General features: G+C 48.7%; 1 protein-coding gene across 1 annotated transcript in view; it reads right to left on the bottom strand.

The window, feature by feature from the left end:
• LOC119976524 (golgin subfamily A member 4-like) overlaps window positions 1-24,876 on the bottom strand; it is a 1,176,663-nt gene that overhangs the window by 750,069 nt on the left and 401,718 nt on the right. Inside the window, exons 67-69 of the mRNA XM_038817077.1 lie at window positions 21,229-21,246; window positions 9,234-9,260; window positions 8,481-8,507 (exon numbers count right to left, since the gene is read on the bottom strand). Coding sequence (XP_038673005.1) covers window positions 8,481-8,507; window positions 9,234-9,260; window positions 21,229-21,246 — 72 coding nt within the window. The remainder of the gene's footprint in view (window positions 1-8,480; window positions 8,508-9,233; window positions 9,261-21,228; window positions 21,247-24,876) is intronic.

Here is a 24,876-nt window from a genome sequence, read left to right as displayed (position 1 = left end):
TAAAGAACAATCAAGAAGAGTGCTTTCTTTGCAATAGAATTTATATCGGGTATGTATAGATATAAGGGAGAATGGTTACAATGTGCGCTTAATTTGAGATACTTCACTTCCGGTGAGGACCATGGAGTAAGTGGTCACACACAAGTCAGATCCTGCCCAAGGTTACAGAAAATAGCACTATTTCAATCAATGCGGGATGGAATTTTGATGAAAAGATGTAGATGAATATGGGAGGAGTACATTCCCCCAGGAATGGTATGTCTCTTGGTTCCAAAGCCAGCTCAATCAGTGAAAGATTTGGCTGAAGCTACAGCAAAGACAACAGCCTCTTCAAGCATGCAGCCGGGGAAAGGCGAGCTTAAAGACTTCAAGCTGACGTGAGGGTCTGTATTAAAGCTGAATTAGAGCAGCAGAGGGAACAACTGTGGAAACATCACGCCAATGTCATTGAAGAAGCGGTGACAAGACATCTGATGGCGGCCATGGAGCAGTTGGTCGCGCATTCGGCAGCTCCCGTCCGGAACGGACTCTCAGAACTTTTTCATGAGTTTTCACGGTCGTTTTTGTGGCAGAGTGATGAAGCGAACACTGCCAAAAGGATTCCCTCTCTGTTGCACGGTTGCTGGACCAGGGGTGGCCGGATGAAGCGTTTAAGTCCCAGCAGACAAAAGCGTGAGGAGCGGATGCTGACGCATGGCATAGGAGCCGGTATAGACAAGGGTGCATGGGCGTAGTGGGCACAGAAGCAACAGACGTTCCTTAGGGGCTGCTTTGCTGACCTTAAAAAGGACATGCTGGCCCCGTTGAAGGCATCAATAGACCAAATGATCGCAACTCAGGCGACACAAGGTAAAGCAATTAAGGCGATGGAGAGAAAGCTATCCGACCATAAGGTTGGGTTGGTCGTATTGGCCCTTAATGTGGAGGCGCAGCACGACCTCACAGGAAGCGGCACGAGAGGCTGTAGTACAGAGAAAACAAGTCCAGGAGATGGAACGTGAGAATTCTGGGCCTCCCCGAAGGTGTGGAGGGGTCGGATGCGGGGTAGTTGTGTCCAAGATAGGGACTGGGGTATTCCCTCGACCACTGGCGCTGGACGGGGCGCACAGAGCTCGCAAGGAAGCCGAAGGCGAATGAACCGCCAAGGGCCATGGTGGTGAGATTTCATTGCTTCTCGGATAAGGACATTGTGTTGCTGTGGGAAAAAAAATGGAGCAGCAGGTGGGAAAACATGTGTCTCCTCGCTGGTCAATGTTAGTGTCTTCTGTTTATTTTTTGTTTCGTGTTACTATTTACTCACTGAGCTGAAGAGGTTGTTTAAGTGGTTTATTCATGTGGGGAGAAGGGTCCGAAAAATGAGTAGACAGTCTAATCGTCGCCAGGGTGGGAGCTGCCCGGGTCAGCAAGGATCAGCTGTCTCTCGGGAGCGTAGTGGGGGTCAGCAAGTGCCCATCCGGTGCTTGGCCGGGTGGGGGGGGGGGGGGGGGGGTTGAGTCGAGGGGCTGTTGGGGGTGGGGAGGGGGATGATGCTTTGCTGACAGTAGGTATCAATTTTGCGGTACCATCTGAGGGTCGGGGCGGCGGCTCCCTGTGTAGGCGCTTGAGGAAGGGAAGGGCGCGTGCCCGAGGTTGGCAAAGAAAGGGGGATGGCGAGTCGGCAGGGGGGAAGGTGTTAGCCCCCCGTCCAGGCTGATCACGTGGAATATGAGGCGTTTGATAGTGCCGATCAACAGAGCACACGTGTTTCCGCATCTAAAGTGGTTAAAGGCAGACTTAGCAATGCTCAGGAGACATATGTAAAGCTCGCAGATCACACGAGATTGAGAAAGGGATAGATAGGCCAGGTGTTCCATTGAGGGCTGGATTCGAACACCAGGGCAGCAGTAATTCTGATCTCTGAGGGCGTGGCGTTCGTGGCTGGGAGAATTGTGACAGATACCCCTCGTATCTGTCACAATTCTCCCAGCCACGAATGCCACGCCCTCAGAGATCAGAATTACTGCTGCAGGTATATGATGGTGAGTAGAATGTGGGAGGGGGTCCGGGTGGTGTTTGTGAACGTCTATGCTCCGAATTGAGATGATGTGGAATTTGTGAGACGCATGCTGGGCAAAATTCCGGACTTAAAGTAAGACAACCTGATCATGGGGGGGGGAGAATTTTACAAAGTCATCGACCCCGAGTTGGACCGGTCGAAGACCAGGACAGGGAAGCGACTGCAAGTGGCTAAGGAACTGAGGTTTTTTTTGAGCAGATGGGGAGGGGGGGGGGGGGGGGGGGGCGGGTGCGGGTGGATCCCTGGAGGTTCACGCGGCCGAGAGTGAAGGAGTTCTCTTTTTTATCTTTTTTTACCTCTTTTTTATCCCACGTTCATGTTTCTTCCTGCATAGACTTCTTTGTCTTGAGCAGTGCATTAATCCCAAAGGTGGTGGGGAAGGAATACTCAGCAATCACAGTCTCGGACCATGCCCCACACCGGGTGGATGTGTGGCTTCGTGAGGAAAGAGGGTAGCGCCCACTCTGGTCATGGATGTGGGCTGCTGGCAGACCAAGTTTGCTTGTGGATTAGCAGGAGCATCCAGGATTACCTGGAAACAAACAATACGGATGAGGTAGCAGCGGCAACGGTCTGGGATTCTCTGAACGCACTTTTCAGAGGGGAACTCATCTCAATTCGATCCCATAAAGAAAAGACAGAAAGAGTGGAGAGGGAGAGATTGATAGAGGAGATACTCTGAGTGGACAGGGGATGCGCGGAAGCCCCCAGGCGGTGCTACTGAGGGAGCGGAGGAGTCTGAATGCGGAGTTTGAACTGCTGACCACAGGGAAAGCAGTAGCACAGCTGGGGAAGGCAAGGGTGCAGTCTATGTGTCTGACGAGAATGCGAGAATGCGAGCACGCGAACTGTGAAAGAGGGAGGCATCCAGGGAAATCGGCGGAGTAAAGAAAAAGGATGGCAACACGGTCTTGGATCCGGCGGGGGGGGGGGGGGGTGAACGGAGTGTTTAAGGAATTATATAGTAAACTATATAGTCGGAGCCCTCAACGGGAGCAGAAGGTATGAGGTAATATTTCGACGATTTGAGGTTTCCAAAAGTGGAACAGGTGCTGGGGCCCCCGATTGAATTGGATGAGATTGTAAAGGGTATAGAGGTCATGCAATCGGGTAAAGCTCCTAGACCGGACGGTTACCAGACAGAATTCTATAAGAAAACTGCGTAAATATTGAGCCCACTCCTGATGAGAACCTTCAATGAGGCTAGAGAGAAAGGAACCCTCGCCCCAACAATGTCACAGGCTTTGACCTGAATATGGGAAAGAGCGAGTTTTTGTGATCCAGGCCAAGGGACAGGAGGAGAGACTAAAAGGGCTGCCGCTCAGGATAGCGGAGAATAGTTTTTGTTATCTGGGTATGCAGCTGGCCAGGAAATGGGATGCCCTGCACAGGCTCAACGTGACCCGGGTGTCAGAGCAAATGGAAGGGGACTTTAAAATGTGGGACATGCTCCAGCTGTCACTGGCAGGGAGGGTGCAGACCGTGAAAGTGACTGTCCTCCCCAGATTTTTGTTTGTCTTTCAGTGCTTCTCCATCTTCATCCCTGTGGCCTTTATTAAGAGGGTGAGTAGGATCATTACGGGCTTTCTGTGGGTGAGTAACACCCCGCCACTAAGGTTTTGGACCAGAGTAATGGGGTGTGGTTTGGTGCTGCCGAACGTTCGCAACTACTTCTGGGCGGCCAATATAGCTAAGATTAGGAAGTGGGCGTTGGGGGGCGGGGGGGGGGGGCGGTGTGGGAGCAGCTGGAGGCGGTGTCATGTATAGGTTCTAGTATGGAAGAACATAGAACATAGAACGATACAGCGCAGTACAGGCCCTTTAGCCCTCGATGTTGCACCGACATGGAAAAAATCTAAAGGCCATCTAACCTACACTATGCCCTTATCATCCATATGCTTATCCAATAAATTTTTAAATGCCCTCAATGTTGGCGTGTTCACTACTGTTGCAGGTAGGGCATTCCACGGCCTCACCACTCTTTGCGTAAAAAACCCACCTCTGACCTCTGTCCTATATCTATTACCCCTCAAGTTAAGGCTATGTCCCCTCGTCCCCTCGGAAGCTTTGATAATGGCTCCTTTGCCGTTCTCACTGGCCCGTTACGCCACAAGTCCGGTTGTGGTGGCAACACTGCATATCTGGGGACAATGTAGGAGGTAAAATAAGGTGGAGGGAACGTCTATCTGGGCACCGATATGCAATAACTACAGGTTTGTCCCGCGTAGTTTGGATGGTGGGTTCCAGAGCTGGCAGAGAGCAGGCATCAAAGGATTGCAGATCTGTTCATCGATGTATGCTTTCCTAGTTTGAATGCGCCAGAGGAAAAATTTAATTTGTCACCAGGAAACGCCTTTTAATATCTGCAAGTACAAACCTTCCTGAAAAAACAGATAGTGGCCTTTCCAACGCTGCCACCACTGACGATACAGGACAGGGTGATAGCCGGCACCTGAGTGGTGGAGAGAATGGTGTTCGATATCTACCAGGAACTATAGGAGGCTGAGGAAACCCCGGTGGATGAGCTCACGGGCAAGTGGGAGGAGGAGATAGGTGAGGAGTTGGATGCAGATCTGTGGCCAAGATCCTGGGCAGGGTTAATTCCTCATCATCATGTGCCAGGCTCAGTCTAATTCAATTTAAGGTGGACCACGGGGCACACATGAAGGCATGGATAATGAGCAAGTTTTTTTGGGGTAGAAGACAGTTGTATGAGATGCAGGGGTAGTCCTGCATATCATGTCCACATGTTTTGGACATGCCCAGAGCTTAGAGTGTCCTCGCAAGGGTTCGCAAGGGCAATGTCCAAGGTGCTTAACACATGGGTGGTGCCAAGTCCAGAGGTAGCGATCCTTGGATTGTCAGCAGACCCGGGAGTTCAGGGGGCAAAATAGGCCAACTTCTTGGCCTTTGCATCCCTAGTATCCCGGTGACGGATATTATTAATATGGAGGGACTCGAAGCCCCCGAGTGTAGACACTTGGGTTACCGACATGGCTGAGTTTCTCAGCCTCGAGAAAATAAAGTTTGTCTGAAGCGGGTCTACGCTAGGGTTCTCTCGGAGGTGGGAGCTGTTCGTCGATTTCACAGGGAAAATTAAAATGTCAGCAGCAGCAGCAGCAATCCGTGGGGGAGGGGGATGCTAGGGGTGTTGGGGGGGGGGAGGGGGTGAGTGCTTCATTCGGATGGTGTGGGAAGACTGGGTCGCGTGGGGTAATGTCCATTTAATTATCATTCTTTATTCTCTTTTTCCACTATGTTAATATTCACTCTAATTTGTTTTGTTATTATGGTTACTACTGTTTTATTATGAATAATTCTGCAAAACGTTAATAAAAATACTTTTTAAAATTCAGATACTTCATGAAAACTGTTGCTTAAAAATGTGTAGTTTTCTCTTGTTGAGAAGAATGTTTTGCTGTAGTTTGTTTTGTTGTATTTGTCACTGAAAATGCAAGGAAAAAATAGAATGGCTTTACAAAATTTACAATATTATAGAAATTACAACAGGTTACATACAAAAATCAGTTGGTGAATGTGATTAGTGTACTAAATATAACAGAACAAATTAAACTAACTAATATTCTTAAGTAAATGAGGCTACGGCAGATAGAATTACAAATGTTAATTTTAGATTGATGGGTGTGGTAATTGGCTTGGTTGGATCTTTCCTATTTATGTGTACAGGTCGGATCTGAGCAATTATCTACATTGCCAGGTAGACGACAGTGTTGCAGTTGTATTGAAAAAGCTTGGCTAGGGGTGAAGAATAGTTTGTAGCGCAAGTGTTCAGCAGTTCTATTGACGGGATATTGTCAGGGCGCATAGCCCTTTCAGTATCCATTCCCTCGGCCGTTTCTTGCCATCTCATGAAGTGAGCTGTATTGGCTGAAGACTGGCATATGTGATGCCGGGGACTTCCGGCACGTCTGGCTGAAGATTGTTGCGAAAGCACGGCTTGTGTTTTGCACATATGTGCTGAGCGCTTCTATCATTGAGGTTGGGGATCTTTGCACAGCCTCCTCCTCCAAGAAGTGGTTTAACTTTCCACCAACATTCACGGCTGGGACTATAAAGCTTTTATCAGCTATGTTTTGCAATTGCTTCACTCTGACTATTATTTGTGCTTATGCAGTTTGGAACACAGGTAGTCCTTTGTTGCAGCTACAGCAGGTTGTCACCTCATTTTTCAATGTGCCTAATGATTCTGTTGGCATGCTCTCCTGCACTCTTCATCTAAACTAGGATTGATCCCTTTGCTTGATTGTAATTGTAGACTGGGGCACATGCGGGGTCGTGAGGTTCCAGATTGTGGGTGAATACAATTGTGCTTCTGCTGATGTGCTCCGTCTTGATTTGTTAAATCTGTTGGATCAATTCTGGATAGCTCGGTAGCAGTGCCAGACAACACAATCGAGAGTATAATCAATGTCAAGAGGGAATTCAGCTCAACAAGTACTGTGCGGTGGTCACGTATATTGACTCTGCCATCGACAGATTTATCATAAAAGTGTAATGATCAGAAGGATCAGTGATACTGAAAGGCTGTATTGCACTTCCATTGTTTCATTATTAAACCACAGTGCGTCTTGCAGTACTGCGTGTAGTACAAAAATAAATAAATACAGTACAAAATAAATAAAAACTGCACATGTAATAGTTAAGGTACAGTATTACAAAAAGTTTCTTATTAACTTCCTGTTATTTAAGGCCTTGTCTCAAGTTGGCTTTATCAATGTACTTTGCACCTACAAATTAAAATTTGCTCGGCTCGGCTGTAGTTAAGACTTTGCATAGTAAGTCAGTCAATTTGTGCATTAGCCATTTGCCATTCAAAGAATCTTTTTATCGATATGGTGATGTATGTTTGTCCCTCTAGTTGATTCTTTCATCAACAGTTTCAGTCCTATTCTAGCAACTAATCATTTAGCATATGCCACCTCGGTGTGTGGTAGTACTTCCGAGCCACTTTTTGTGATGGACATTGCAGATCCCCACGTGGAACGTATTCTTGCCATCTTCAGTGCTTCATCCAAGTGGTGCTCAACATGGAGGACTGCTGATTCATCAGCTGATGGTGGACGGTACTTGGTAATCAACAGGTTGTTTCCTTCCTTATCCATGTTTAAGTTAAAGCCAAGAGACTTCATGGAGTACAGAGTCCATGTGGGATTCCCAGGGCAACATTTTCCCGACTCTAAACCACGGTGCCGCCCCCTCTGCCAGGCCAGTCCTGCCGGTGAAACAGTCGTGGTGATTGTGGTGGCTGGGAACATTGTTTTCAAGATTTGACTGTGAGTATGGCAGCTCTCCCAACTTTTGCACAATCCTCCATATGCAGGTTCGTTCTGTCATTATTCGATGCCGGTGGAAGTTTATATTCATTATTTATGTTTTGTAGGGCAGCACGGCGGCACAGTGGTTAGCCTGCTGCCTCATGGTGCTGGGGTCCCAGGTTCGATCCAGGCTCCGGGTCACTGTTTCGTGGTTCCGGGTCCGTCGATTTCGCTCCCACAACCCAAAGGTAGGTGGATCGGCTATGCTAAATTGCCAATTAATTGGAAATAAATCAATATTAATAATGGTTTGTTTTCACAAGTAGGATTCAATGCCGTTACTGTGAAAAACCCCTAGTCGCTACATTCCGGATCCTGTTCCGGAAAGCAGGTACGGGAATTGAACTCGCCCCACTGCCTTTTTCTGCATTGCAAGCTGACTGTTTAGCCCACTGTGGTAATTGGGTACCCCGTTTTTTTTATTTGTGTTGCTGCGGAGAAGTGGTTTCCTCGGCCAGTTATCAGTCAACCGCATTACTGTCAATCTGGACTCACATGTAGATCAGAAAATGAAAGGATGACCGAATGACTTCCATGAAGGACGCTCGTGAAGAAGAATGGGTTTTTAACGACAATGGACTGATGGTCATCATTCGTCTTTTAATTCTTCACAGTGTAGTGACTTTAAATTACACCGCCTGCCGTGGTGGGATTCGAAACGTGCCCCCATTATTATCCCATGTCTCTTTATTACCAGTCCAGCGACAATACCACTATTCATTGCCTCATTGCAGCATTTAAAAAAACAGTGCCGCTGACTTCCAACGGGTGTTCTTTGTTGTTTTCTTCAATTAAAACACTTCGGACTCCACCGTGAATTTTCATAAACTGGACAGAAACGGTATATCGGCAGCACCACTGCAAAATCAGCCTGAAAATGACAGATTTCCTCCCAATTTTACAATTACGCAGTATTTGCAGCCTAGCAGATAATTTAGCTGAAAGTTCGGAAGAATAGCAACTTCAATTTAATACGATGGTATCATGAATAATCATTAAACAGTATGTGCATTCCATCACGGTCATGCTAATTAATGGAACTATAAAATCAAAAATGTGCGTTAATTAAAACACGTTCCAATACTTACCCTCTTTTGTGTCCTTGAAACCTCCCTCTGCGCGGAAATAAAATAAAGCAAAGCAAATATGAATGTATGTTCCAAGCAATTGGACCATCAGAAAAGCAGAAATTTGGAAATGATTCAAATTTTCAGAGATAATTATCACGTTCTATTTCCGACAGAAAAAAAACCCGTTCGCAGGCAATTAAAATAGGTTCCACGTATCTTCAGAATTCTAAATAATTGTCAATCGATGTGAAAGAACGCGGTTGTTTTTCTGACTGGTGTGGTTCGTGCATTGACTGCGGAGAATAACAAAAAAAATCAACCTGCCAATTTCCTGTCTGCGGTAGTCAATATATGCATGATCCAAGCAAGAATTTCTATCTATTCAGGTAACAAATTGCAAGACATTGTAGTGTCTTTAAAGTGCTGCACACATCGCCAAAAATCGTTTTAATTTTGGAGAGGAAGAGCGAGGCCGAACCATTATTTTTAGCACAGTGTAAATTGCTGTTATTTGTTTCATTAGTCGAAACTATTTACTGTTAAAATACTATTGCAGCATAAGATAACAACTTAAGAATCCCGTCCTGTAATTTCACATCTTTTATGTTTTTGGAATTTTAGTTAAAATTATTTTCCGCATTATGACAAATTAAACTTATTTTCATCTAAAATTGTGTGCTTTGACACGGAGATAAAGTCCCTGTAGAAAAGTTGACATGTAATATTTTAAAACAATATATTTTTATTGATACTGTAGTGATGAAGTTATACCCATTTCTTTTTGCAGTCTTCTTATTTCTGAAAGCAAGGAGGTGAAGAGCATAACTTCAGTCAAGGTACGCGTTTCTTAATCCATACCACAAATTTCTGCCTGTGACAAACATAATGAATTTATATTTAGTTTAGCAATTCATGGTTCCATGTTTGTGAAGATAATAATTTATTGTCGTTTACCGTTATCAGGAATCATGCCATATTAATTAATAATGGAAACACTAAATTTACAAAATGGAGCTAAGATTGTAGTATGTAATCGGCAGTTAAAACAAACCTTATAGCATTTACAGTGCAGAAGGAGGCCATTTGGCCCATCGAGTCTGCACCGGCCCTTGGAAAGAGCACCCTACTTCAGCCCACACCACCACCTATCCCCGTAACCCCATGTGATTGTTTTTAAAAATTTAGAAGGAGTACCCGAACCCAGCAAGGGGGTGGGGTGAGGAGGGGGTAACAGAGAAGGGGGTGGGAGGGGAGGGGAAGGGGGAGGGAAGGTGGGGAGGGGGAGGCAGGTGGGAGGATGAAGGAGGGAGAACAAGAGAGGGAAGCCAGAAGGGAGAAAAGAGGAGGGAACACAGACTGGGGGGGGGGGGGGGAGGTGCGCCGGAAAGGATAACGATCACAACCAGCGCAGCAAGGTGAAAGAGAGAAAGAAAGTGTGGGCAGAAGGAACGACCAACGGCCGATGCTGATGGAACCGGCCAAGAAATGTAAATAACATCAGGGGCACCACCCAGGTGCCATTTCCACCATGTTTTGCTTTTCAAAAAACAGAGAATAAAGGCCGTGGGGGTGGGGGGGGCGGTGGGGAAGACCCCCCTCTCCTGTTATATGCCATGTGTTTCTTACTTTCTTTATTTTTCATTGATTGTTGTTTTCCTATGTATATATTTGTAATTATCCCATGCATAAAACCCAATAAAAACATTTTTAAAAAAGACCAGATGAGAAACCCAACACTTAACATTGCTTACACAAAAATAAATGATACTTTCCACAATCACTACCCCGATCGCCATTACTCCTTGCCCCAAGATTCTGATTTCTAACCTCCAGGCTCTGATATGAATATTAATGTCCCTCCCATTTGGGCTCAATCTCAAACTGCTGTTTGCAATACTTTTAAATAGTACAACACTTGATCCTGGCTTGTGGGAGATCGAGCGCTGCAGCTATTTTCTCAGAATTTGTAGATGGTAACAATTCCTAAAAAATATTGCCAAAACCCATGACTTTCTTTCCCTACCACAGTAATATCATGACCACAGTTAATAGTAAACTTGAACATACAAAAAAGGAACTATAATTTAGAAGATTGCTTTTTCAACTTAAAGAACGAGCTGGACCTTATTTTAACCTTTTGTGGTTCTTGCTTTTGTAGCTAAAAAGCTTCAAAATGGGAAGATTGGATATATATTCATCCATCACAAATTTGAGACATCCCAAAATGCTTTACAGCCAATGGAGTACATTTTGAAGTGTAGTCGCCATAGTAATGTAGGAAACATGACAGCCGATTGATGCATAGTATGGTCCCACAAACAGCGGTGACACATTAAGCTCTTACTACTGATTTTGGCTGAGTGCTAAATATTGGTCAAGATACTGGGGAAAATTCCCATACTTTTCTTCAAAATGTTAATCCATTTACATCCGATTTACGGACTGGAGGCCCAATTCTCCAAACTTCCGTGATGTTCCGGTTTTCGCAGCCAGCATTCACGCGGGCGTGGATTGCTGCAAGTGCTTTTAAGCGTGATCCTGATGTGGTGAACCTCATGGTCCATGGTCCATGGTCCATGGTCATGATGCATGTTCTGCAGACCATCGGTACTCTGCGCGCATCCTCAAGTTTAAGAGAATGCTGAAGTTCCAACGGAACATGAACATTCCATTTTTAAAATAAATTTAGGGGACCCAATTCTTCTTTTTCAATTAAGGGCCAATTAAGTGTGGCCAAGCCACGTAACCCAACACATATTTGGGTTGTGGGAGTGAAACCCGTGCAGAGGGGAGAATTTGCAAACTCCACACGGGCAGTGACCCAGGCTCCGGATCACAAACGGATCCGCAGCGCCTTGAGGCAAAAGTGCTACATACTACGCCATTATGCCGCCCAACACCTTTGAATTCTGAGTCAATTATACAATTAGGGATTTTGGTATGCCGAAATTAGTAATCACATCTCATAAAACATGCATTAGTAACACGTGTATAGTTGAGCAGAGGAAATTTACATTACAAGTGACTGGAATAAACAAAGGGAAACGCTTCAAGCAAGTTGAAATAATGCAAAAAATAATAGAAATAGAAGGCAATAATTTTGAAGTCTCAGCGAATATTAAGAAATAACACTCAATTCTGAACATAATGAAGTATCAGTATCCGGCGACATATAAACATGAATAAAATCGAGTGGATCGATTGTTGTTATCATAGTAATAACAATGTATATCTGACTTGTTGGGACAACTCTTCTCTGCTGTTGTGTTATGGAGATTCCGGCGTTGGATTGGGGTGGCCACATTATGAAATCTCACATGATGAAGGGGCTGCACACCGAAAGCCAGTGATTCAAAAAACATCTGTTGCACTTTAACCTGGTGTTTTAAGACTTCATATTCTGCTGTTGTGTATTCTGATTACTTTCTTAGTAAGAACCATTCTTACGTTCCTCCATATCCTATTTTGCAACCCGTCCATAGCTGGATACCTATTAGCTTCAAACGCGTTTTAAAGTTGTATACTATCTCTTCCGCTATGGTTTTGGCAGACTTTTCTCGATTTCTAAAGACAACATAAAAAGCACGATTCTTACCACACTCTGCCTCCATACGTCCATTTCTTTTTTAGTGCCTTATTAGTTCAATATTCCGATAATTATGTTTCCAACATTGATATGCCAATATGTACTAAATGTTTTGATGTTATTTGCGCTGATACCTTATTTAGAGAGGACTGGATTTTACCGTTCCGCAGCCACGTGTTTCTCGGTGGTGCACAGTTCACTCGTCGGGGGAATCACTACACTGCCGCTTTCTAATGGGGGGCGAGATTCTCCCAAACCGGGAGAAATCATGAGGCTGGCGTCAAAAACGGGCGGGTTTGACGCCAGCCTCCGCCCCCCGACCGGGAACCGATTCTGGTCCCCGGTCGGGGCTAGCAAGCCGCGGCCGTGAACTCCGGCAACGTGGTCTTAACGAATTTCGTTAAGCCCGCTTGCCATAGTTTGCGACGGCTGACGCGTCACATGGCGTCAGCCGCGCATGCGCGGATTGGAAGACTCCAACCCGCGCATGCGCGGATGACGTCATCGCGCATTTGCGCGAAACCCGCGCAAGCGCGGGCCGGGATGCCCTTCAGCCGCCCCACGAATGGATACAGCGGGGCGGCGGAAGGACAAAGAGTGCGCGGGGTAAGTACCCGCTGCCCGCGATCGGTAGAATCTCCGTTTCCGCGTCTAAATGTTGTTTTACTTCTACTTTGTGCCGCCCGGTATCAACAATTCGATATCTTCCCCTAGTATTATGCTTCAGTTTCAACTTACTGTTTACTTCTACTATTAATTGAACAGCCTCGCCTTTGATATGTTAGAACTGCACAGTTTCCACTTATACACCAACTATACCTCAAATGCACCTTGTTGTTGATTGCAGTTTTGCAAATTTCTATTTCAATTTACCTGGGAGCCTTCTCATCCCCTTAATATTCGCCCACTCCTCCATTGAGTTTTGTTTTATTCAACTCGAGAATGTTTCTTTTAAAGGTATTTCGGCTTCCTCAGTAAAGATTTGTATTTGCATAATGAACATATTATTTCAGTATTCTGTCGAGACATATATGAGATTTGGCCAAAATTGCAACCTTTAAGCAAATCACTCTTTTGCTGGATTATACTGATGAATATCACGTCCCTGCACCCTCTTCAGTGGTGATTCCTGTTCGGCTTACTATGTTGCTTTCTCAGGATATTGTCCACAGTTGTGGCACGTATATCCTGACCCTGCAAATCAAAATGTTTCCAAACATTCCTCTAATTCATGGTTATTATAAATCCATTATAAGCGTGCACTTGCACAGAATGTGCAGTGGTTCGCTGAGGAAACCCGGCACCGATGAGAAGAACGATGGTTACCGATTTTCCTTAATATACAGTGTTCTACAAAGAGAGCAGATGGAAGAAAGTGGGATGGGTTTGAATATTTAATAATTTAATTTCCATACAACAGCAGAAAGGGCATAACAGCGAGAGCGAGGGTGACAGTGCAAGAGAGAGGGAGAAGGGGAGTGAAAGGGAATGGGCAGGATTGTCCTTTGGCCGACGCCGCAATCGGGATGTGCGATCAGCTGGACAATAGCTTCCGACAACAATCATGTGGCAGGTGCCGGTTTGACGCTGAATTGCGATTCACCGACTGCTGAAAAGTGACGTAAATGTGACATGCCATCCACAGTTGAACACCAGACTGAATTCTCCGGTTGCAACGCAAAAATCATAATCAGCAGTGGGCGGGAGAATCTAAATTACCCACAAACTTGTGGCGGCAGCGCCCCACCCCCTCCCCCCCCCCCCCCCCCTCCAAAGCGGCGTGCTCGCATGTTATGCCCCATGGCCCCAGGTCATTGATTGACGCCCGCCCCTGATGCTCTGTCCCCAACAGGCCGAGTTCCCGACGGAGTGGTATACGTGTGGTCTGAACCGTCGGGAATACGGTGCGGTGGTAGTGGACTCAGACCAGCTCTGCCACAGTAGCTGGAGGGCCGAACCACAGGCAGGGCTGGACATACTCGATGCTGGGTGCACTGTGGTGGGGATATCTGAGGCGTGCAATCTCGCTGGGGCGACAATTTTGTCTGCCTAGTGCACGAGCAGCATCAGCCACCAGCAGGGCGCGGCTTCTGCATTCTGCCACCATGCACATGCGCCGCCATGGAATCGCATGTTCTCCAGGCCATATGGGCAGCGAGAGCCGGGTGCTCTGCACTGTCTTCTTGCTAGCCCCCAGCAAAATGGGGAATCGGTGGTCGTTTTCAGCCAGTTTTCCGGCCGTGAAATGCCACCATTTACACGCTGGCGTGGGGTGATAGGTCTGGATTATCCCATCCCCGACGCTGAAATCGACTTCGGCAACGAGGCAAGATTCTGTTTGGCGCCAAAATCGGGAGTGGCGCCTGTTTTTCAATTTAGCACACCTTGAAAAGCGGTGTACTATGGGAGTGCACCATGTCGATTATCCACTGCTTCAGGCTATTACCTGAGGCCCACCACACGATGATCTGTACACGACTGGCCGAGTTCCCTATGGTGTGGGACACTAATGCTCCCAGTATTTCGGGAACTTCACGTGGCAGGTGTGGACTTAGTCGAGCCGCCGGATTCTGGAGAGGATCGATCCGCGGTGTCGGGGAGGGGCTCATTCGGGGCTAAGGCACTGTGGGTGGGCTCTCCGGGGTGCGTGAGTGGTTAGTGGGGGACACTTCTTTGCCAGACCTGGTCCGCGGGCTGAGTCCATTATGGAGCACCACGCAGCTGCTGCAAACCACCACCGTACACATGCGCGGTCTTGGAACGAGATGCGCTAAGGGCAGCTAGAGCTGTGAGCTCTATACTAGCCCCCAGCAGAACTTAAAATTGGTAGTTGTTTTAGAGTAGTTTTCCTGGTGTAAAACAGCAGTTTTGCTGCCGGTTTCCGAATTCAGTCTCCAAAATGGAGATCGAGCCCATTGTCTTCAATTCTTAGAATCCAGCCTAGTGTGCGAATCCTCGGCGGAATTGGCCTGTCGCCAACGCCAAAATTGCGTTCGACAATTGGCCGGAGAATCCCTGTTTGTGCCGAATGGGGGGGATGCGCACTTTTGCGATTATCTGCCCCTAAAAAACGAGGGACCCGGGGGCTACTCCACACACCATATCGACGGCCTCAGAACGTCATCTGAGACTCTCCCATCGATACTCCACCTCAATGGTCCGAGTTCCCAATGGCGTGGGTTACTCATGCTATTTGTTTTCGTGGAGCCACAAGGTTGCTGCAGACTGAATACAGCGCAGTCACAGTCGGGTTGGGCAGCTGTTCCCTGGTGAGGTTGGTCTTTGGCGAGCGCTGGGGGCACATGTGGGACTTGTCCGGGGTTAGCGAGGGCTGTTACTGGGGGACAGTATGTGGCAGACCGGGTCCATACACGACGTTGCACGGTGTGGTCACCGCAGGCCGCTGCTGTAAGCATGTGAGCCCTCAGTCCATGAAACTCTGCGGTGATATCTGCTGGTAAATATGGCTTCTTTATGCTCTGCGATTGCTACCCCCACAAGATGGAGGATCGGTGCAGCTTTTGCGATTGTTTCTGGCATAAAACGCCACAGTTCCTCCTGGCCTCAGCATTTAGTCTGCGAAAAGATAATCCACGCCCACATTAGTTGGCAACCATCATGCTCTGCCTTTTATGCGCCGAGTTCTCAATGGCTCAGGCCATATGTGCTCTCACAAATATTTAAGCTGGCATCGTGGATGCTCAGAGAGAGAGGATGTGTGGGCAGTATCCAGCGCCATCAAACGTTGCTGACAGACGTGACACTGGCCGGGGGAGCTTCTGCCAGGGCTGGGCAGTAGTGGGGTGGCAGGTGGTGGGCTGTGGAGTCGGGGTGCGCGTGTATGATATTCCATTACCGCAACCAGCTGTAAATATGGTGCAGTGGGTCTTATGGGTGTCTTCCATGGAGCACCCCGTGGGTACCCATTGGCCCCAGCCGATCCATCATCTGTGTACGCACTCCAGCACAACCTGTCCCATCCCTTCAGCACCGATGAGTGTGTGTGTAGGGTGTATAGTTTAAGAATGGCTGTAACTTGACAGCCCTGCAATGGTCCATCACAGACCCGGCGATTCCGACACTGTTTTTGTGAGGTTTGCTGGTTTCCCACGTGGCGTTGGTTCTAACACGTAACCAGTAGCGGAATCGGCACACGTGTAGCGCCGGTTTTTCAGACGTGAAACTCCACAAATCTTCTGTTGGCTACTGCAATTAGACACAGATCAGAGAATCCAGCCCAGGAAGTCTGTCCGAGATGTGAAGCAGAACCATTAACCTGTTTGTAGGTTAGCAGACGTTCGGCCATCCTTGACTTTCTTCTATTCCTCTCTTTTTGGAACGGTCCAGGCCCACGTGAGCACCACTGAAGCTTTTATAGCCAGAATTGTTTGTACATATATTCATATCTTGCAGCCTATTTACGCGGCAGCAGCTGTGATGCAAAAACTCTCGTCTATGTGCCATTGAGTTGTATGGTGGTACCGACCGGAAAACCTATCCCGAAGATGCGGATTAGGGTCGTGACTGAGCCGTCAGCACACTTAGCCAGGCTGGAACATGCGATTGCTGCACGTTATTCACTGCGCTGGAAGATGCTTATTCTGTCTTGCCGCTGTCTTGCTGTTTCAAAATGAACAGGTTACACGAAAGTGTGACCGTGAAAATAAAGTCGAAGGAATTGACTTTCTAAAACATTTTCGAGGTGTGTAGATAGCGGGAATTACCGCAAGCATCGCGGCGTTCGGCCCACTGAGGCGGGCAACACAATTCAACGTAAATTGATCCATTTAACCGGGCCACACGGGCTTCTCCCCGCAAATGATGGCTCGCCAGCTGATTCGCCAGCCGTGCGCTGTCAAGTTCGAGCAGCATTTAAGGTGCACTGCTCAGGCAAAGCCAGCCGGCTTGCAAAAATCGCTCCGAGCAGACCTGGCCCAAGTTTCGGGAAGACTGACATAGGGAGACCCCTGGACACGGTGCAGGCCATGAGGGGTGTCGTTTACTCCCGAGGACCCTGGAGGATGAGCCACATCATAGCTACTGCTGCCTGGGTTGAGGTGGTGGCAGCTGCCATCTCGGGGAGTGTGACTAGGCCGATTGGCCTTCAATGCTGTTAAAAGGTCAATGAATTACACCAGGCAGCATGAGTGAGTAAACACCAACATCGCACCCCCAAGAGAGCACCACCCTCCAACCCCCGAGGCGATCCCGAGCACTCGCTCAGCCGTGCCCTCGACCTCCCAAACCCAGCCTTCACACCCACTCTTCCAGCACTGTAAACAATACGTGTGGCTAACGATGCCCTCTTTGTGTAGCCTCAGGAAATCCTCTCCCCGAATCGCCGGGAGAGTGTCCACACTGGCTGTGGTGTGCCAGATTTAAAAATCCTCACTTCTGTCAAGGAGCAGGCCCGGGTGGTGACTTTTGCGGCCGGGAACAGGACAGTCACTAACACCGAGGCTCGCAGACGCTGAAGTGGTGAGGAACAGCTGGGATCACCTACCAGTCGTGAGTACTGATTGTCTTCCTGATTGACCCACCCCTCTCACTGGCTACATGTCCATTGTCCCGCAGTTACTCCAGTCGATGGAGCTGGCCATTCCGGAAGGCCCTCACTCCTGACTCTGAGCAGTATCCCTCGGAGGGTAACTCCGAGAAAGCAATAGTGGCTGTGGCACAGCGATCATCCCCACCCTCCACCAGCACACCTCGGTGGGAAATTTTAGAGGTAAGGTATCTGGAGCACAATCTGTTGAGTACTGCACTGCTGCGGATGCACATCTGGTGGAGGCAGGAACCCACAGGCGAAACAGCAGTTGGAGGTATGTTGGAAATCAGCACTGCCGCTGTAAGTGGGTTTCCCGGAGCACATGCAAACGACAGGCAGCGGCTGGAACGTTCAGAGGGAGATGTTAGCATCACTACAGCAGATACTTAGTTTCTTGGATGAGGCCCAGAGGCAGCAGACGCAGGTGATGGCATGGAAATGAGTGGCACCAAGGTCAACACTTCACCGAGAGCAACCATAGTGGAATGCATAGCACACAATGCTGGCACCATGAGGGAAGGTGCCCAAGGCGTCGGTAGTCGGAGTCAACTATGTGAGGACATCGGCAGAAGGTCTGCCTCGCTGGGGGATGTCATCCAGTACCAGGCCGACTTTGATGAGTGTTTGCGGTACATGTTGTGCTCTGAGAGGGGCATGGCCGAGGCTGCGGAGCATGTCACAACTGAAGGTGGGAAAGCTTGAGGCACTGCAGAGCATATCCTATTCACTGTGAAGCATGACCGAGGCCGTCGAGACTATGGTGCAGACATTGGGGAGCCGCTACGGCTGGCAGAGCCGGACGATGCAGTGGTAGAAGTGACTGGAATCAGCTGCGCCTCCACCACAAGGTGAAACGCAGCGCCCGATAGGCCCCGACCGGGAGGATAGGGTGCCTGTGCGGCCCAGCCTATGGAGTGACGACGGTGGGAACTAGATGGAGCGGGTTTTACCCCTCTGATGAGTCGTTGCCTCAAGGTGAGCACATGGGACAGCGCAATAAGGCTGTGCATGTGCCGCTGACGTGAGCCTGGGCCCTCTGGCCCAGGAGCACTCAGAGACGCCCTCCAGAGCCTTCAAGGCGACAGCAAGACGTAGGCAATTGGCTGCCTGCACCTCAGATGCACATACTGGGGAAACACGTAGACATAGTGGTAGGGCTAGTAGGGCCAGTAGCGCAGAGGATCTTTGAGGTCAAAGGGGGATGGCGAGATGGGGGGAGGTTGGGAGGGGTGGGGATGGATGTTTGTGGGTAGAAGTGTCGGGGAGGGCACCACCGGGAGTGGAGAATTGCACAGCACATTAAATTCCTTTTTGCACAACCATTCTGATGCCTCTGCCACTTTCTTCCGAAATGCGGGCTCACTCCTGGACCCTTTGCCCCTCTCTGCAGGAAACCATCCTACACATGCACTCATCCACTCTTTGGCAGTGGACGTGTTCCCATAGCTGTGTTCCATCCTCTGAGCTTTGGGATGTTGCGTGTGTGGTGCTCCTCTGGCAGCGTTGCATCACAGTGCATAGGATTCTGTGATGCTAGGCAATGACTCCAACATACTACATGGCCCGCCTATCCACTCTAATCCACTTTGCATCTGTGAAGTGGGGATTTAACCACGATTGCCAGTTCGCAATCAGCAACAGCCAGATAATCTGCAATCGGTCGGCGGTATGCCTGATTGGTGTGGCAGACGTGCAGGGACAAGTAGTGCCCCCAGATCAGGTGAAATGAGTGGTTTCCACAGGCTGCTGCCCCCTGCTGCCCCCCCCCCAATGCCGCGAGTCATTACCGTAGGCTACCGCCCCACATGCATCTCCCACATGTGGTGGCACATCCTTGCGAAGGCTCCCCCATCCAGAACACAGGTTCGCCGACCCCGTCATGCACTGCGTGGCAAACCCGACGCCCCCGCTGAGTAAAGATGGCTATTCACCTCCTTGGCTCCCCACAGAAGTCCTCCACCAGTTTCACGCTTTTCAAAAGCTGTATTAATTGGTATGAGCATAAGCATTTTCTGGAGAGGCCGCTGATTCACGTGAGTCCATTGGATACAGTAGCACTCTCGGGCTTAAGTGGTGGTAAATCGTTTCTCAACACGTTCCGGCGAAAACCCGATTTCACCTCCAGGAGCGTGCTGGTAGCATCGCAAATTGTTTGGCACCCGGCACATTTTTGGCCTCGCCCGCTGTTCACCGGTCTTATTACGCTTGAGCGAGATCGCAACAAGGCCAGAGACTCACACCCTATTTTGGCAGCCATGACTTAGGTTGAGTTCTGTTTGTTTGCAGATGTGAATCTCCGTCTTTCGGATACTCTTCATAGCCGGCAGCATACCCATGCCCGATGGCGTTAAATGGCCACAGTGGGATGATCCCGCTCCAATTGGCCTGCTGGCGGAATGGAGGAACCAACTGTCGGCGGGCGCACGCTCTGCCGGAATACGCTCTGGCAGGACCAAAGGTCCCTCCCCGATTTGTCAACTCTTAATACTTAAAATGTTTTGTTACAGTACACAATTCATTTATTTTTCCAAATAAGGAGCAGTTGAGCATGGCCAATCCACCTACCCTGTACATCTTTGGGATGTAGGGGCGAAACCCACTCAAACACAGGGAGAATGTGCAAACTCCACACAGACAGTGACGCACAACCGTGATCGGACCTGGGACCTCGGCGCTGAGAGACAGCAATGCTAACCATTGCACCACCATGCTGCCTCACTCTGGTTTAGCTCACTCGGATAAATCGCTGGCTTTTAAAGCAGACCAAGCAGACCAGCAGCACGGTTCGATTCCCGGACCAGCCTCCCCGGACAGGCGCCGGAATGTGGAGACTAGGGGCTTTTCACAGTAACTTCATTGAAGCCTACTCGTGACAATACGCAATTTTCATTTCATTTTCATTTCATACTTCTGCCTCCTGCTTGCAACACACAGTCTACCGTCAAGCTGTCAAACTGACAATTTAATGCAGGTTATATTTAATGAGTGTTGTTAATGCAGAGCTCGTTTTTGTACAAGAAGCAAAATCTTGGAACTGAGGCAGCAAGAATTATGAAGCTGTAATGTACAGCCTTTCTCAAATGAATTTCACAATATAACTCTTCATTGACCGCTTCCTCAGGTAGGATGGGAATGCGGAAGGAAATGCTTTCCAGCTCACTTCATTTTTTTTGTTCCTTCCATCACAAAAGTGATGTTGTGTACTTGACAATAAACTTCTAGTTAAGAATCATGTTACATTCCATGCCGAAGTGTTGAAGATCAAAATGCATTTTGCAAAAAGTATTAATTTAATTTATTTTAAAATAGGCACAATATTAAATAGGATGCAAAGACACAGACTCATGAAGGGACACAAGCAATGTTTAATGCAAGATGATGTGTGCAATATTAAGTACACTGTGCTCGTCCAATATAATATTTAAAGCAGATACCAAGATATCACTTCCTCTCATTTTGGATCGTATCACACGCTATAAAACATTTTCAAATGTTATTGTGAAGCTGACGGACGAGCTCTATACAGACAGTATTCACTGCGTATTCTTTCAAATAATTATAATGTATGAAAGAAAAATATCGTGCCATATTTTACAGCCATGACATTCTCCAGACAAATGTAAGCATATTACCTGCCCAGAGTGCCTCAACTGAAAGAAAACATGCAAGTAAAGTATGAGATGATCCAACAGAAACGGTTCGTTTTAAAACTTCGATATCAATGCCTATTGGACAAAGAAATAAACTCAAGAACTGCTTCTTCCCTGCTAGTACCTGCCTCCTAAATGACCCTCTTATGGACTGGCCTCATTAACAGTACACCCTGTATGCTTCATATAATGCCGGTGCTTAAGTAGTTACATTGTATACCTTGTGTTGCCCTATTATGTACTTTGTTTTATTTCCTTTTCTTCCCATACTGAATGATCTTTTCAGCTGCTCGGAGAAAAATATTTTTCACTGTACCTCGGTACACGTGACAAAAAACAAATCCAATCCCAGAAAACCAGAGTATTAATATATCACAGTGGCCTTTCCAAGTGCCAGTGCAGACTCGATGGGCACAATAGCCTCTTGCTGGATTGTACATTCTCTGTTTTGGTGATTCAAAATGAATGCTGCCATATGCAATTTAAAATGCAGACCACTAATTGTAATTTCCCGCAATAAATCGAAACGATTTGTTTAAAACCTTTGCAAATTTGTATTTTTCACTGTCCCACGGTGAAAAGAATACCTCGTACGCATTCAGATATTCTCGGCCAAGTTTATATTGCGGTCTAATTTTCCGTTGTCAAACTAAAGGAACATAGTGTGCCTTGCGTAAACATTGAGTTGATCTATCATCTTGGAATCTTTATCTCCCGGTCCTTAAAGTCCAAGTCGATTTAAAGTGCTCACCCATTGTTACCGGAGAGAGGCTACTTATCAAAGTTTGTGGGTACTGTTGCCATGTGGTCAGGTGGGCGTGATTATCTCGTCAGATGGAGGGCGAGTGGCAGTGGAATGCCGAGGGGAGTGTCTGGTGACAAGGTGCACGGGGATGGTCTCGCTGTAGATCGGACAGTCGGGCGGGGGACAGGGGGCTGGATAGCAGGTGAGTAGAGCAATATATGGATGGGTATCGGTCAGGGTGGGCATAGTCAGTGATTGTGGTAGAATGCCATAAGGCGTTCATGGAATGTGGGCGGCGAGAGCTACGGAGTGGTTGGCGTGGCTGGAGGAACGGTGAGTGGCCTTGGTGATGGCGGTGGGGGTCAGGTGTTCATGGGTCTGATATAGTGCTCCAAAGTGTTGTGTGTTTGCAGAGGGTGTGGGAACAATCAGCAGTATCCGATATGATCGCAGATGCTGAAGCGTCCAGTCAAAATTTGAAACTTCCCGGGCAATACTCAGCAGCCCATGCTGGGGCACTTCCGCCGGGCGACGGGGGTGGCGGTACATGCGGCTATATCCAGTTAGAACGCCCAAGAGCTTCTCCGTCGGCTGACGCATGAATCGAGAAATGCGGAGCGAAGAATTGCACGTGAGGCGAAAATCATGACCAGCGCTGAGAGCCGACAGAACGCCATGCTCCGGTTCTTCAACAGCTGCGTGAACGCATTCCACTCTGCAAGTGCAGCAAACGCCATTGGCATATCATTACGGTGCCTGGCTCTGCTTTCTCCGCAGGTCCCGCGATATATTGCCTGTCAGGAGGTATTACGGAGGCCAGCTTTATTCGACGTGTTAAAAAATTGGGAAACCGGCTGATAAGGGCGAGGGAGGGCTACGAAAATTCTCCAATATTGAAAAAGTGAGCAGCAGGGTAGCATTGTGGAGAGCACAATCGCTTCACAGTTCCAGGGTCCCAGGTTCGATTCCGGCTTGGGTCACTGTCTGTGAGGAGACTGCACATCCTCCCCGTGTGTGCGTGGGTTTCCTCCGGGTGCTCCGGTTTCCTCCCACAGACCAAAGATGTGCACGTTAGGTGGATTGGCCGTGATAAATTGCCCTTAGTGTCCAAAATTTCCCTTAGTGTTGTGTGGGGTTACTGGGTTATAGGGATAGGGTGGAGGTGTTAACCTTGGGTAGGGTGCTCTTTCCAGGAGCTGGTGCAGACTCGATGGGCCGAAGGGCCTCCTTCTGCACTGTAAATTCTATGTAATTCTATGTAATATCGCTATAGTGTGCTGCCACTCCTGCCGATGGCCAGAAGGCTTCTCCTAGGTCCGGAGTAGCGGGGACGGCCAGGAGGAGGGCCATGATTTCGGGTGCATCGGCACAGAACATTATTCCCACAGCCTCAAGGCAGCCACGTTTTGGGACATGCTGCTGACTGTCCACTGCGAATTAGTGCCATAGATCATATGTGGTCTCACCAGGCCACCCCTCCTAGGTATCCATTTGTCCCAACCAATCCATCAACAGGATGGGCGTGACCCAGCACAACCATGGTAGTCTTATTGGCTAGAATGCATTCCTGTGGAGATAGAAATGATAATATGCAGCTGCAGGTTTTCAGCGTCCCGACGGCCCATCCCGACCACTGCAAATGGGACACGGCGATTCTCCACCCCCCACGCCGGGTGGGAGAGTAGCAGGTGGGCATCGCCACATTTTTCACGCCCTCCCGCTATTCTCCCCCCCCCCCACCACGCCCGACCCACGCCACGGATCGCTGCTCGCTATTTTTTACGACGAGCGGCGATTCTCCGGGGCCGATGGGTCGAGCGGCCGGGCATTCACGCTCATTACAACACGGCAGCAAACACACCTGTTCGCTGCAGCCGTGAAACGGGAGCCAGATGTCCGTTTGGGGCATCTGGGGGCCCGATTGGCACAGCAGTACCATGGCCGTGCCAACGAGGACATAGGCCCGCGATCGGTGCCCACCGATCGCGGGCCGTGCGTCCGTAACGGACGCACTCTTTTCCCTCTGCCGCCCCACAAGGTCAAGCCGCCACGTCTTGCTGAGGGGAAAGACGCCAACTGCGCATGCGCGGGTTACCAATGTCCAACCTGCGCATGCGCGGCCGACGTCATCAGCTGAGTCAGCCGGCGTGACGCTTGAGGAGCTGCCTTGATGACCGTCATCAAGGCTTCGCCGCCGTGACGCACGGGGCCGAGCTCCTAGCCCCGCGGGGGGGGGGGGGAGAACAGGCCCCTAAGGTGTGCGTGAAGGCTGCCGTGGGTCACGGCCTGCCCCACGGCAGCATTTACAATTCTCCGCAATTGCGGAGAATCTCGCCCGATCATTGGAATCGCTGGTTTTCGAGGTGGCATCAGTGCTCGTCCATTAGCGGTTCCAGAATTGCTCCAGGACCGTTGTTCATATTGCAGTGGTGGAAGTCACCTATTCTTTCCTTATGTTAGCACAATGGAATATTGAGCCCACAATATTTGTATTTAAAATGATCATGGACAGCAGTAGAAATGGAATATTCCGATGCGCCATCCTTCAGTTGTGGGGTTGTCTGTGGAGGATTCTCCAGCCGTTCACTGGTGGTGGGGTCTCTGGTCTGTCGGAAACAGAACTGCGCCCATGGTTCCTCTGGCCCGGATTAATTGGGACATGGATGGAGCAGGAGTAGACAATCCTGCCAGCAGCAAACATCAGCACCAGATTCTGAGCCCTCACTAGCAGTGATACCAGGGCGATCTCACAATGGAGAATGCCGGCATTGACATTTTACCAGGGCTGGATTCTCCGATCCACGAAGTGCAAATTTCATTTGGGTTGTCGACGCGTTCACGATGCTCCACTGCCTGATATGCAGAGCCATGGGCAGGGTTGGACA

This window comes from Scyliorhinus canicula, chromosome 13 (assembly GCF_902713615.1).
Source record: "Scyliorhinus canicula chromosome 13, sScyCan1.1, whole genome shotgun sequence".
NCBI lineage: Eukaryota > Metazoa > Chordata > Chondrichthyes > Carcharhiniformes > Scyliorhinidae > Scyliorhinus > Scyliorhinus canicula.
This window is presented reverse-complemented; position numbering and strand designations above follow the sequence as displayed.